Source organism: Oryctolagus cuniculus, chromosome 3 (assembly GCF_051225735.1).
Source record: "Oryctolagus cuniculus isolate XC-2025 breed Fujian yellow rabbit chromosome 3, ASM5122573v1, whole genome shotgun sequence".
NCBI lineage: Eukaryota > Metazoa > Chordata > Mammalia > Lagomorpha > Leporidae > Oryctolagus > Oryctolagus cuniculus.
In genome coordinates this window covers 128515978-128528965 of record NC_142869.1, presented here as the reverse complement: position 1 = coordinate 128528965, position 12988 = coordinate 128515978, and the positions used below count along the sequence as shown (strand labels likewise).

Here is a 12988-nt window from a genome sequence, read left to right as displayed (position 1 = left end):
AAAGAACGATAGCAGGAGCTGCAAGAAATCAAGTTTATTTTATATGCTTCATGGCATATATTTATTTTATATGCTTTATGGCAATGAATCCTCCCAATAATGCCTGGGACAAGTATTAGTATTGTTGCTTCACAGATCATAAACTAGAACTCAGAGATGAAATTACTTGCTTATACCACTAACAAGTGGTTGAGTCAGAAGTCAAATAGAGGCCAAACTTTAGCAGTTACTTTCTATCAGTAACACAGTCTATCACTCTATATCATGTGCAGTGCATCAAGAAAACCAAGAAAGAACTAGTGTTCTATATACAGCTTGGTCTATACAACCAGTCAACACTCCCACACTTTTTTTTTTTTTTTTTTGACAGGCAGAGTGGACAGTGAGAGAGAGAGACAGAGAGAGAAAGGTCTTCCTTTGCTGTTGGTTCACCCTCCAATGGTCACCGCGGCCGGCGCAGCCAGCGCACTGCGCTGATCCGATGGCAGAAGCCAGGTGCTTATCCTGGTCTCCCATGGGGTGCAGGGCCCAAGTACTTGGGCCATCCTCCCCTGCAGTCCCTGGCCACAGCAGAGAGCTGGCCTGGAAGAGGGGCAACCGGGACAGAATCCGGTGCCCTGACCGGGACTAGAACCCGGTGTGCCGGCACCGCTAGGTGGAGGATTAGCCTAGTGAGCTGCGGAGCCGGCCCACTCCCACACTTAAACAAATTAAAAGGCACTAAATTACCTAGATAAGGATAGTCTTGGCTAATTTCTACAACTGCTTTAAAAATGAGGACAATTTTAGATTTCAGAGCACACTGATATATATCACATCACAATTTCCAAAGTATTTTAATTTATTTAACCACTACATTCATTGAGACAATGCTTCAAATACATCTCAGTATCTTGGGTAAGGCAGCTTCATCCCTTATAATGGCAACTGTATTTCTAAATATCCACTGGAGGTTACACCAAAATAAGGCCTTTATGTAAAACTGGATCTGCCTCCAGCAAGGATGAATCTGCATGTCCTATTGTGTAACCTGTAGTTTTGTAGTTTATGGAGCAAAGGAATGCACAGTCAAAACATTTTGAGCGTACCATTCAAACAACTTCAGATTTTAGAGTTCAATTTATAGATTAGGGAAAGCTCAAGCAGATCTGTTAAGCCTATGCAAAAATTCTAAAACTAAAAAAGTTCTGAAATCTGGAGACTTCTGTCCCTGAGTAGTCTGGATAACAGATACTCAATCTGTGTTTGAATCCCATGCTTTTACAGACCTGCTTCAATCAAACAGTCCTGGCTATGTGCAAGAAAGCCAAATAATCTGGAGTCACAGATATGGTAAGCGACCAAAAAACAAACCCAAAGAGTTCCCAGAATGCAGCACAGGGGCAGCTGCTAAGTAAGCTGAACCAGTGGGATCCAGGTAGGGGGCTGGGAGACTCCCTCTTACTTAGGTAAGATCTAAGCAGTTATCAAGTAACTATGGAAGATTCCTGCCAACCCCTTGAAAAACATGCTACAGACGCCTCGTCCCACCCCATTCCCACTGAGTGAGTGAGACTTGTGAACAGGACTGATGTCTCTCTCATGACTGTTACCCAGCACAAGGGATTTCTGGACATAAAAAAGGCCCCTCTCTGACTCTGAGTTAATCAAAGGGGAGGCTATCCTGAGTGGGTCAAAGTTAATCAGGTACATTCAAAGTGAGGGAGATATCTGTGTTCGTATTGATTTCTCCATTAAAAAAAGATTTAATTATTTATTGGAAAGGCAGAGAGTCAGAGAGAGAGATGGATCTCCATTTACTGGTTTACTACTCCCCAGATGGCCCCAAGAGCAATCTGACAATGGGCCTGGTCAAAGCCATGAACCAGGCATTCTGTTCTCCCACATGGGTGGCAGGGCCCAGTACAGAGACCATTATTCACTGCCTTCACAATCCACCTTAGCAGGAAGCTGGATCACCAGCACATCAGCTGGCACTCAAACTGCTACTCCAAATGGAATACTAGTGTCACAAGTAGGGGCTTAAGCTGCTGCACCACCACACTAGCCCCACGCCTTCATTTTTGATGAACAGTGTACTAATTAATTCTTGGCTGGCAGTCTTTCAGCACTTTGAATGTTACCCACTGCCTTCCATCCTCCACGGTTTCTGATGAGAAATCAACTGTTAATATTATTGAGGGTACAATAGATACAATGAGCTGATCCCCTGTTGCTGGTTTTAGGAGCAACTCATTGGATTTTGATGTGTCTAAGTGTGGAACTTTTTTCTTAGAGTTTGTTGAGCTCCTTAGATGCACAGATTAATATTCCTCATCAAATCTGGGAAGCTTTTAAATATCAGTTCTTCAGATATTGTCTTGCTGACTTTGAAGAAACCAACATTCTGCAGGGCAGCCCCTGCAAGCTGAGACTGGCCCCTGGCTGACAGAAAGAAAGCAGGCATCTTTGTTCCACACCCATAAGAAACAGATTTTTCCCAACAACTAGTGAGCTGGAGGCTGACCTGAGCCTCAGCTGAGAGTACAGACCAAGGGATAGCTTGAATTCTGCCTTGTGAAACCTTGAGCAAAGAACCCAGAGAATCATGCCAGACTCCTAACCCAAAGGAACTGGGAGACAATAAACATGTGTTGTGGGGCCAGTGCTGCAGCATGGTAGGTTAAGCTGCCACGTGCAACACCAGCATCTCATATGAGCACTGGTTCCAGTTCCATCTGCTCCGATTCTGATCCAGCTCCCTGCTAATGTGCCTGGAAAAGTGACAGAGGATGGCCCAAGTGGTTGGGCCCCTGTCACTTATGTAGGAGACCCAGATGGAGTTCCCGGCTCTGCTGCTGTGACTATTGGGGGAGTGAACCTGCTAACTCTGCATTTCAAATAAATAAACGAATCTTTAAAAAAAAAAAAAAAAAAAAGCATGTGTTGTTTCAAACTGCTGTGTTTGTGGTAATTTGTTACATAATAGAAAACTAATAGAGAGGGCAAATGAGGGGACTTTTAAGACTATACTTGTAGTTTTTAAACATGATGGCTTCAAAATGTCATTTGAAATAATTTGCCTGTGGGTGTTTATCATTCATTAATTCATTCAAAATATGTATTGAAAGCCCACAATAGCCAGAGTTGGGCCAGGCCAAAGCCAGGAGCCAGGAGTTTCATCTGGATCTCCCACATGGGTGCAGGGGCCCAAGCACTTGGGCCATCCTCTGCTGTTTTCCCATGTGCTTAGCAGGATCAGAAGTAGAGCAGCTGGGACTCAAACTGGTGCCCTATGGGGTGCCAGTACCACAGGCTGTGGCTTTAACCCACTGTGCCACAGTGTCAGCCCCATACATGTCTAGAGATTTACTCTCAGGTCAATATTCTAAAATATTGGGTCTGAACTCCGTTAATTAAAAATCAGCCAAGAGTAGAAGGAATCCCAACCAAAAAGGACACAAAGTTCAGACTCTGCTCTGCACCAAGTAAATAAAATTATCTAGAAATAGAGTCCAGGACTCTACACTGATTTTATTTTATTTTATTTTATTTATTTATTTATTTATTTAGACAGGCAGAGTGGACAATGAGAGAGACAGACAGAGAGAAAGGTCTTCCTTTGCCGTTGGTTCACCCTCCAATGGCCGCTGCGGCCGGCGCACCACGCTGATCCGATGGCAGGAGGCAGGTACTTCTCCTGGTCTCCCTTGGGGTGCAGGGCCCAAGCACTTGGGCCATCCTCCACTGCACTCCCGGGCCACAGCAGAGAGCTGGCCTGGAAGAGGGGCAACTGGGACAGAATCCGGCGCCCCGACTGGGACTAGAACCCGGTGTGCCGGCATCGCAAGGTGGAGGATTAGCCTAGTGAGCCACGGCGCCGGCCTCTACACTGATTTTAAATGCAGCCAAACTACTGATCTAAAATTTCTCAAATTCCTCAGAAGATGAAGATTGTTGGGTTAGAATGGGAGTGTGAATTCAGCCCAGAGGCAAGGGATTAGGCAGCCTTCATAACGGGGAACAGGGAGAAGCAGGTGCAGCCATCAGAAGTAGCACACTAAATGAGACAGCGCTTTGTGACGTGAAAGTGCAAAGATCAAACAGCCAATGAAGCACGTGCTATCTAATTCCTCATAAATAAATAAATAAATCTAATTCCTCATCATATTTGGCTTGAGCTGGTATTAAAGTAAGCTGAGGTTTGTACAGCCTCAGGCTTTTAGATAGTTCAAGCAGGGAAGTTCCTGCAATGTCTTGACTAGAAGAGGACAGTTAAGTCCAAGCCCAAATTTTCTAATGTGCCTGTTCACAGAAAGTGAACCCAATGCTCAAAATGAGTTGCTCCCAAACAGGCCCTAGTCATGGCAATATGCAAATCTAGAACATGTTTCAGCTCATGGCAGAGAACACACACTGGCACAGACTCATACTAACATGTTATAACTAAGGATCGTAAATCAAATTTTACTTAATATTTATGTTTACATTGGCTGATCTTGAGATTTGGAAAATTATAACAGAAATATCCTTTTCTGACTTTTAAGCCAAACTAAATCATCCAGTCATCTTCCACTGTACCTCCCAAATTCCAAATGAGCTTACTGGTTAAATGCTGCCAATGGAATTTCTTTTCATAGATGTTGAGATATTTTACCAAAGAATCATGAATCAAAAATATTAGTTTTTATTAGAATAATTCTGTATGATTGTTTTAAAAAGGTTTACCTTTGTCCTTTTGACTTTGGACAACTTAGTTTATTACTATAGTAGGGATGTGAGAATTAAATGGACTGTGAACTTTCCAAAGAAACCTTTTAGAACATTCTTCAGTTCTCTTCTTTGAACACCATTAGAGAGACAGTTAAGTGTCTACCACTTGCACTTGACATGCTAACTATTGCTTGGGACTGCCTTCCTTTGCCCTGCCCAGACCCAAGCAGTTCACATGTTCCACCCTGCCCTAAGGCCAGAGACCTACAGTGGTAGAGATGGCAGTGGAAGAAGTACAGAATAAAAGAAAAAAAAAAATGCAAGCTTCATGATTACACACAAATAACCAAAATCAAATTATGTTTAGTCTGAAGGCAGAAGTGAGAAATTTGGCTTCCAAAAGTACCAAAGGCAAAGCTTTTCTATAAAGGGAAAGCTAGCAACAACCATGTATGAAATCCAAGAGCAGAATACTACCTCGACAGGAAGAGAACCAGAGTAACAGCAACAGCAACCACAGCAATAACTTGTAGCGTGTCAGAGACTGATTAATGCTGCACGGTATTAATCTTATCACCATTCTATGAAGCAGATGACTAGCTACCAATGAAAGTAATAGTAGCCTGTATTCTTTACTTTGTTGTATCCCTCTCAAAGTACCATCTCAGAAGAAAGTAGCAAATATTTCTCCTGAACTAATAAAACAACAACATCTTGGTATCAGAGTATCTCAAGAATCTGAATTCTACCCCTACCCCACTTCACTCCTCAGATTCAGTTGGTGTTCCAAGTGTTGCATAATATCAAAAGGGGTTTTTTCCTTTTTAAAATCAAGTGCCCATGATATTTCATCAAACTTTTCAACCACATCTTACCATCAGGCACCTTATAACCAGTTAGCTCTAGATCTATAATTCCATCTTCAAAATACATGTTATAGACTGATACAAGGAAAACAAACATCCTTGTAAGAGGCACTGAACTGGTACTTTCATATTATAAAACACATAAAACAGATGTGTGAGAAAACTGAGCTGTACCAATCATATAAGACTTCAGACTCATTTCAGCATGTGAAGTCAGGAACAGGGCAACACAGGAGAAAGAAGAAGCAAGAGCAAAGCCCTGATTTTCAAGGCAAAAGTGACACAGGTCTGTGTGTTGGCACAGTGGGTGGACTTCCAATTTCTAAGTAGATTTCCTTCTCATGCCTAAGAACAGTCGGTAACTACACTTTAGGTTGCTTGCACATACCTTTCTCACATCTGAACTCTTTGGTTCTGTTGTCCAGGTTATGATTCTAGAAACCGCAAGCCTTGTCTCACTGGAGTTTACAAAATCTGTTGGATCCATCTGTCTGGCCAGAGATTCAATGTATTTCAAGATGGCAACTTTGACCTGAAAGAGCCAATGATTACAAACATGGACACATGATGAATTTTTGAATGCAATCCTTAACTGATGGTCAAAAAGACATAAACCTTGTTGAAGGAAAAACCTCCTTCCTTTCTCCTGGATCTACCTTTCTGCACACAGCCACCTTCTGTTCCTCACCTGTGTTATGATACAAACCAGCAGGGCAGCTCTGCCACTGACAGGAAGGGCAAGTTCAACTCCGGGGCCAGTTTTGTCACCAATTCTGGGCCAGGCCCTAAAAGCAGGATTTTCAGTCATCAAGCTCATGGTCTGCTCTAATTTCTCCATTGACCTCTCTACTGATTTTGGCCCCAGGAGAAAAGGATTATTAATTAGGCTCATCCTATAACCCAAACAAGAGTTAATGACTGTAGGACATACAACGAACATGACCACACATGTCCTCCTTCACGTTTAGTCGCGTTATTATAATTACAATTTTCTACAACACGTAACAGTTAATTTTCATTGTCTTAGGATGTTAACATTAAAGAAACATTCTGACAAGAATGCCTATCTCGATATAACAGAATGTCTTCATTTTCTTGATTAAACAATATTGAGAGAAAGACTAATTCCCCAATGTTTGTGAGCATGAGGAGTAACTGGAGCCCTGACAGAGCTGGCAGTAACATAACACGGTACAACTGTGACCATAATGAATGTGTCTTCCTTTCTTGTTTCCCATTCTAACCCTGTGCCTAGCCACCCAGCTGCAACTGTGAAGTGAATACAGCTTCCTTTTCTTTCCACTTTCTAATTCACAAAAGGGAACTGCTGATCTTGGGACTAATCAAAATGCTTGCTCAGTTCAACAGATGAATCAACAGATGAATTCATCGTAATATTATTGCTTAAGAATCCCAGGGACTGATGGCAGGGACATGGCTGGAACTGCTAACTTCAGATAAGGAAGAATTTACAACCACTAACTGCAAACAGCCAAGCTTTAGGTTAAGGGAGCCTCCTGGCGTCAGGATGATTATGGAAGCTGACCCTGAGAATCTGCCTAACAATCAGCTGAACCCATATCTTCTCTAACCTTCCCCAATCCCCCCCCCCTCTCTCTTTTAAGATTTAAAAGTATCTTCTTTCTAAAGTTCTCTCTGGAGTAAAAACACTTTTGAGACTGAAGATAGCTGCTTTCCCCCAAGCCTGCTAGCCTCTTGAATAAAATTGTTTCCTTGCATCAACTCTTGCCCCTTGGGAATTGGTTGTCCAGCATCAAGCAGACTGGGAAAATTTTTAATCCTAATAGCATCACAACCGTTTTGGCAGTTCTAAAAAAGTTAAACCATTTTGGCAATTTTAAAAAAGTTAAACGTGTATCTTTCCAAGAAACCACTAATTCCTCTAAAAGGTTTTAAACCAAGAGAAATGGGAACATATCCACAAAGAGTAGAACAAAAATGCTCATAGCCGATTTACAATAGCTGAACATAAGTCATGTGTAAAAAAGCAAATTTAAGTTATAGAGGTTGAATTATAATGACAAATAGTTACTAACCTTGAGGTTTGGAGTTTGAGTTTGATCCACAATAAAGCGCATCAAAATGTTAAATTGCTGATCAAATGGAAAGGAGTCCCTAGGTTAAAAAAAATGTTTGTTTTTAAAGAAATTTATCACAAAAAATTTGTAAGATTACATATTAAAAACATACTGTTGGAGATTAACAAAGGAAGAGCTGATGAAATACATGTAAAACTCTGCTCATATTTTAATGGTACTATTCACTTTACATAAATACCATATTATATAGAAAATCTAGAAGGAGGAATGAAAATCTTGTTTAAAGTCATGAAACACACACTACACTTAGTTTGAGTAGCTATTTTAAACAGTAAGACTTTAAGCAATAAACAGAATGTGACTCCTCCCTCTCCTTCTAGGGATCTGTTCCCCATCTCTTCAGCTACCTTTCTGAATACTGCTCACACAAAAAACACTGGTGACTCCCAAATTGTAATTCTACATGCTGGTGAGGCTGCTGATAGCTGACTCTGCTTAAGCTAACTATATGGTCCTCGTTGGTCCTGCTACCTATTTATGATCTCTGTTTTGTAACCCACCACGTAAGAAGGCTTTGGACACAGCAGATGATGCAAAGTTCCCCACCCAGCTACAAATCACACGCAGAAGTCTGGAGCCTGAGGAGCCCTTCCCTTGCTCCAGTTCATGCTGTTAACTGATGCTATTTCTTGCAGTTATCACACATCCCTAAAGCAAGCTAGTAACTCTGAGGGACTTGGCGCTGGAGAAAGTCGGTGTTCTTGGCTTCAAAATGCTGCGATGACTAGGACTGGCTTAAAACTGCCTAACTGAGCTCTGTGGGGAGCACCACGAGGTAACTTCCACATCAACAAGATAAAGACTGCAGTGCAAACACCTATCCCAGCTGAGGCTGAGTAATCACATCACTTCCTCTTAGAGATTTTCCCAATTTGCAGAAGGACAGCAAAATGAATAAGGGAGGATGTAGCTTCAAATCTGTAAAATGAAGCTGTAACAGCTACTTCACAGGACTGACCTGAAAATTAGATGAAATAAGGGATGAAAGGGGCACATACTAGGTTCCAGTGTTAACATCATTATAATTACTAATAAAAAGTAAACCTGACTGAAAACATCATTCTCTCCTAACAGTTATTTGTGCCCAGCAAGCTTTGAGACCAGTTCCAACAGCAAAATACACTTCAATATATATGACTGTAATGACTAGTTCAGCAAACCACACAGAAAATGTTCCTCCTATCTGCAGTCTGCAGACAGAAGTGGGTGCCGAATACATTTCAGCACTGGTGTGCTAAGTCGGGAAACGTGTGCTGTTGTCAGGAAAGGAAAGGAAACTGAGGTAAACTCGCACTCAGGTCTCGTAACTGTCAGCCATCACTGGGCCTTCTGAATAATAACCAGCTAAGTAAATAAACAGCAGTCAAGCAAGGGGTAGGAATGATGAAAGTGCTTTAGGGACTCAGACCAATCTACAGAGTTTAGGATTGTGTAGTGAAAAGCGGATCCACAAAAGTTCACAGGAGACACAACTGAACTCCTTTATCATCAAAGTTAGGAATCCCATCTTAATATTCTGACCATCTCCAGAAATCAGAAATGGAGCTGGCCATTCATAAACTCACCTAAATTAGATGATGTATGTGACCCAAGTGTGGTCACATACACTTTGACCCTGGCAGTGTTTTAAAAAGTCTCAAATAGCCATTTCTAATTTTTTTTGAAAAGTCTGGTCACTGCTGACTGTAGCTCCCCAGCTTACCCATAATCTTCCCTCCCATCCACTGTACTCATTTACATTTACATCAGCTATGTCACTCCCATCCTAATCTCTGGACTGAATCTTCAATCACTGGCATATTGGCAAATGGCAATTGCCCCCTAATTCTACTAAATTTAATCATCCAAAAAGAAGGGTGGAATTTGAAAGCCTTACTGCAAATCTGAGTTCAAAGAAAATCAGAAGAAAAATCTATTTGGGTAATGGAATTCATTTTTTAAATTCAAGAAACAGAGAAACAGCTCAGGCCCCATCTGCAGGTTCACTCCCCAGATGTCTGCACTGGCCATCACGGTCAGGGAGAGGGACAAAGCGCAAAGCTGAGAATTCAACCAAGGTCTCCCATGTAGATGGCAGGGACCCAAGTACTTGGACCATCACCTGCTATTTCCCAAGATCTGCTCTGGCTAGAAGCTGGAATCAGAAGTTGGAGCCAGGAATGAAACATAGGTGCTCTGATATGGGACACGGGCATCTTAACTGGCATCTTAACCTGTAGGCCGAACTCCTGCTCAATGTATAAGAGAACTATATAGCAGTGCCAATTAAACAGACAGGGTCAGGGGCCAAATGAAAACATTTGGCATACTAGCAGAGAGGAACAAACACATTGAACAAACACTTTGAAGTCAGAGTCATGTAATAGATGGACGCACGAGAGATGATGGCAGGATAGTGTGTGCTACTGCTGGGAGAGAGCTACATAAGACAGAAAAACCACGAGCACTATCTATGCACACCCCACTAGAGAAAGGAGGGGAGGACAGGCCTACAGGGCAGCACCCTACAGTGACTCAGAAATCTACATTTCAGCTCCCAGACTGCCACTGGCACGAAGTGTACCCCTTGGCAAGTCAAAGCAGAGCAGCCTCTGCCTCTCACTGACAAAATGAACATCGAGTCTAAGGTTCTCTCATTTTGAAAATTCTATTGATACCTAGTGTTATTTTAGTTTGTAATAACTGCGTCTTGCATTTTCTGCGTCACTTGAAGTCATTCATTTGTTCTTTTAAATAACTCACTGATCTGACCCATTCCCCTCCACTTTCCACCAAATCCCAAGCAAGAAATTACCGTGTAGTACCTTCTGCTATCATTTAATTCTATTCCATGCATGCTGAGGACCCACAATCACTCAGACAACAGCACACCATCAGTCTTCTTAACGTTTCTGAGCCACAGTAGCCCTCCTTTCTTCAGAATAGCCAGGAGAGTCACAACTGCTATGAAAATGTTTGCAGCCCTGAGCTAATGCAACTGTAAAGACTTTCCTGGACCAGTGGGAACTCTAAATCACATGTGGATAGAAGAATTTCTAGTGTAACTTATATAAGAAGGCAATGTATTAAAAATGGCAAGGTCTTCAGAAAGATGTGAGCAAGATTCTAAAGGTTGTCTGTAAGTGCTTCTAAAGAGAAAAGAATCAATTTTCAAAGTTTTACATTTGGTTTTACAGTTGTTTCAGACACTCATAAAAACAATGCCAAGTCAAGGAAAAGATGGTGTTTCACCCATGGACTGACGGGACACACAACAAGAAGTGTTGAACTGAGGAAGAGAGGAGGTGTTCACATGGGAGACAAAGGCTATGGGTAACAGAAGACAATGTCCAGAAATCACCTGTAATTGTCCAGTTCCTAAGCACTCACCTCGTAACGTCTAGAGCCTTCTGAACTTTTGCTTGCACAGATCCCAGTAAATCTGCTCCCATTTTCTTAAGCAGTTGTGTGAGAAGAACAAAAAGCCAGTCTTGCAAGTCATCCTTATGAATTATTATAAAATCCACAAGAGTCTCCAAAAACATACTGAAAACCTAAACACAGAGGAAAACCAAACATTTCATATACTCAGTTCACCATTTTCTCCAAAGTCAACAAAGCCCCAAACTGGCTTTTGCCCAGACCCTCATACATTACATTAACACCATTAACACTGCTCTTAATTCAGAAGGTCAAAATGTACTGCAGAAAACAGATAAAGGAAAAAACACTGGGACTTACTCTCTGTTGTGAATTCCACCGCAACCCAGGCCATGCAACAAAACAAATTCCATGTTAGTCCACAGTAAATTAATACCATTTTCATGCACTTTCTTTTTAAAAAAAAAAAAAAAAACCTGCAAAAGCTACCATTTTCATGCACTTTCTTTTAAAAAAAAACCTGCAATAGCTATAAATTGATAAACTACTCTCCCTTCCTTCAATATAAGCCTGTAAAAGTCAGTACTGTTAACTTTTCTGAGTTTAATCCTGGAGGTTTTTCTTTGAAGGACGCAAGGAAGGGAGGAAATAAAAACTCCTAACTGTCCTAATTCTATATTAGTTCTGTGCATCATCTAGCATTCAACAAATACTATTATAGGATGAACAATAATGACAACAAGGCAAATGCCAGAGGCCAACTCACTGATTAGCTTGATGTATGCCATCAACTCACTGATCAGATTTTACAAAGTAACAGAAGATTACAGCTTACAATAAAAGCTACTGACACTGACCACTCCCCTCATTCTCACACGGCTGTGTGGCCACTGCTATCTGAGGTGACAAAGGGTCTGCTGTGAACATCTCTGACACAATTTTCAGAGAGAAAAGTGGCACTGCCTTGGTAATGAGACTCGCTCTCCAGGGACAACCCACCAATCCCATGCCTCCTTGGTTCCACCACAGGTTTCCTGGGAGATGACTCAGGACAACCACCAGCTAGCCCTGGCTATGGGACTCCTGGCTGAGCTCATGGACAGCTAGCAAGTATCAACTAAACTGAGACCTCCAGACTCACTGTACAAGAGACTTCTGATGGAAACAAATTTCCTTCTTTATCCTCACATTCTGCTTCTGAATCAGCCATCTAGAGGTGATAGGTAACAGAAATTTCATCAATGTTCAAAACCATATCCTTTATGGTATAAATCTTATGCTTATGCTTTAAATCTTACTGCTTTTAACACTATCTCAGAAAAAAAAATCCTGATAATTACATCTTTGGATATCTATGTGACCTTTAAGCCTTTTTTTGATTTTTAATATTGCTTGTGTTAACTTTGTTGTGAGGGTCATAACTGAAACTTTAAGACATATTTTGAACTTGATGCTGAGTGAGGACTATTGTGGGGTGTGAAGCAAGAACCCTTGCATCACCCCACTGTGCTCTGGTGAGTGTGTTAAAAGGCAAGGCAATATCTTGTTTTCTGTACCCCTGGCCCAGAGCAGGTTAAATGCTGAGTCAGTTGGGGGATGGATGGATGGATGGATAGATGATTGATACCTCAAGGACAATGCCTATAAGGAAGCTAAGATAGGAAAAGAAGGATGATGATGATAACCTACTAGACCACTGGGCCACCCACAGGTTTCTTTCTCCTAGCAAGACTTGGAAGAAACAGTCTTTGACAGGAAACTACAGTATACTAACAGTTAAACCGCCATATCAGGTTTCAAGATTTGCTTCTGCACATTTAAGATTCTACCAATTCCCATACTTTAGGTCCTTTTACCCACACTTTACTTTTTCTAAATCTTCATTTCTCTATTTTCTTCCTCTAAAAACATAAATAGTCCCTAACGGCTTCCTCCTAAACAATGGTATTT

General features: G+C 41.5%; 1 protein-coding gene across 50 annotated transcripts in view; it reads right to left on the bottom strand.

The window, feature by feature from the left end:
• Window positions 1–12988, bottom strand: part of CLASP1 (cytoplasmic linker associated protein 1) — a 293720-nt gene that overhangs the window by 48147 nt on the left and 232585 nt on the right. For all 50 annotated transcript variants that reach the window (XM_070071085.2, XM_089329376.1, XM_070071086.2 and 47 more), the window contains 3 exons: window positions 11048–11211; window positions 7616–7694; window positions 5947–6090 (listed from right to left, as the gene is read on the bottom strand). In XM_070071085.2, the coding sequence (XP_069927186.1) occupies window positions 5947–6090; window positions 7616–7694; window positions 11048–11211 (387 nt within the window). The remainder of the gene's footprint in view (window positions 1–5946; window positions 6091–7615; window positions 7695–11047; window positions 11212–12988) is intronic.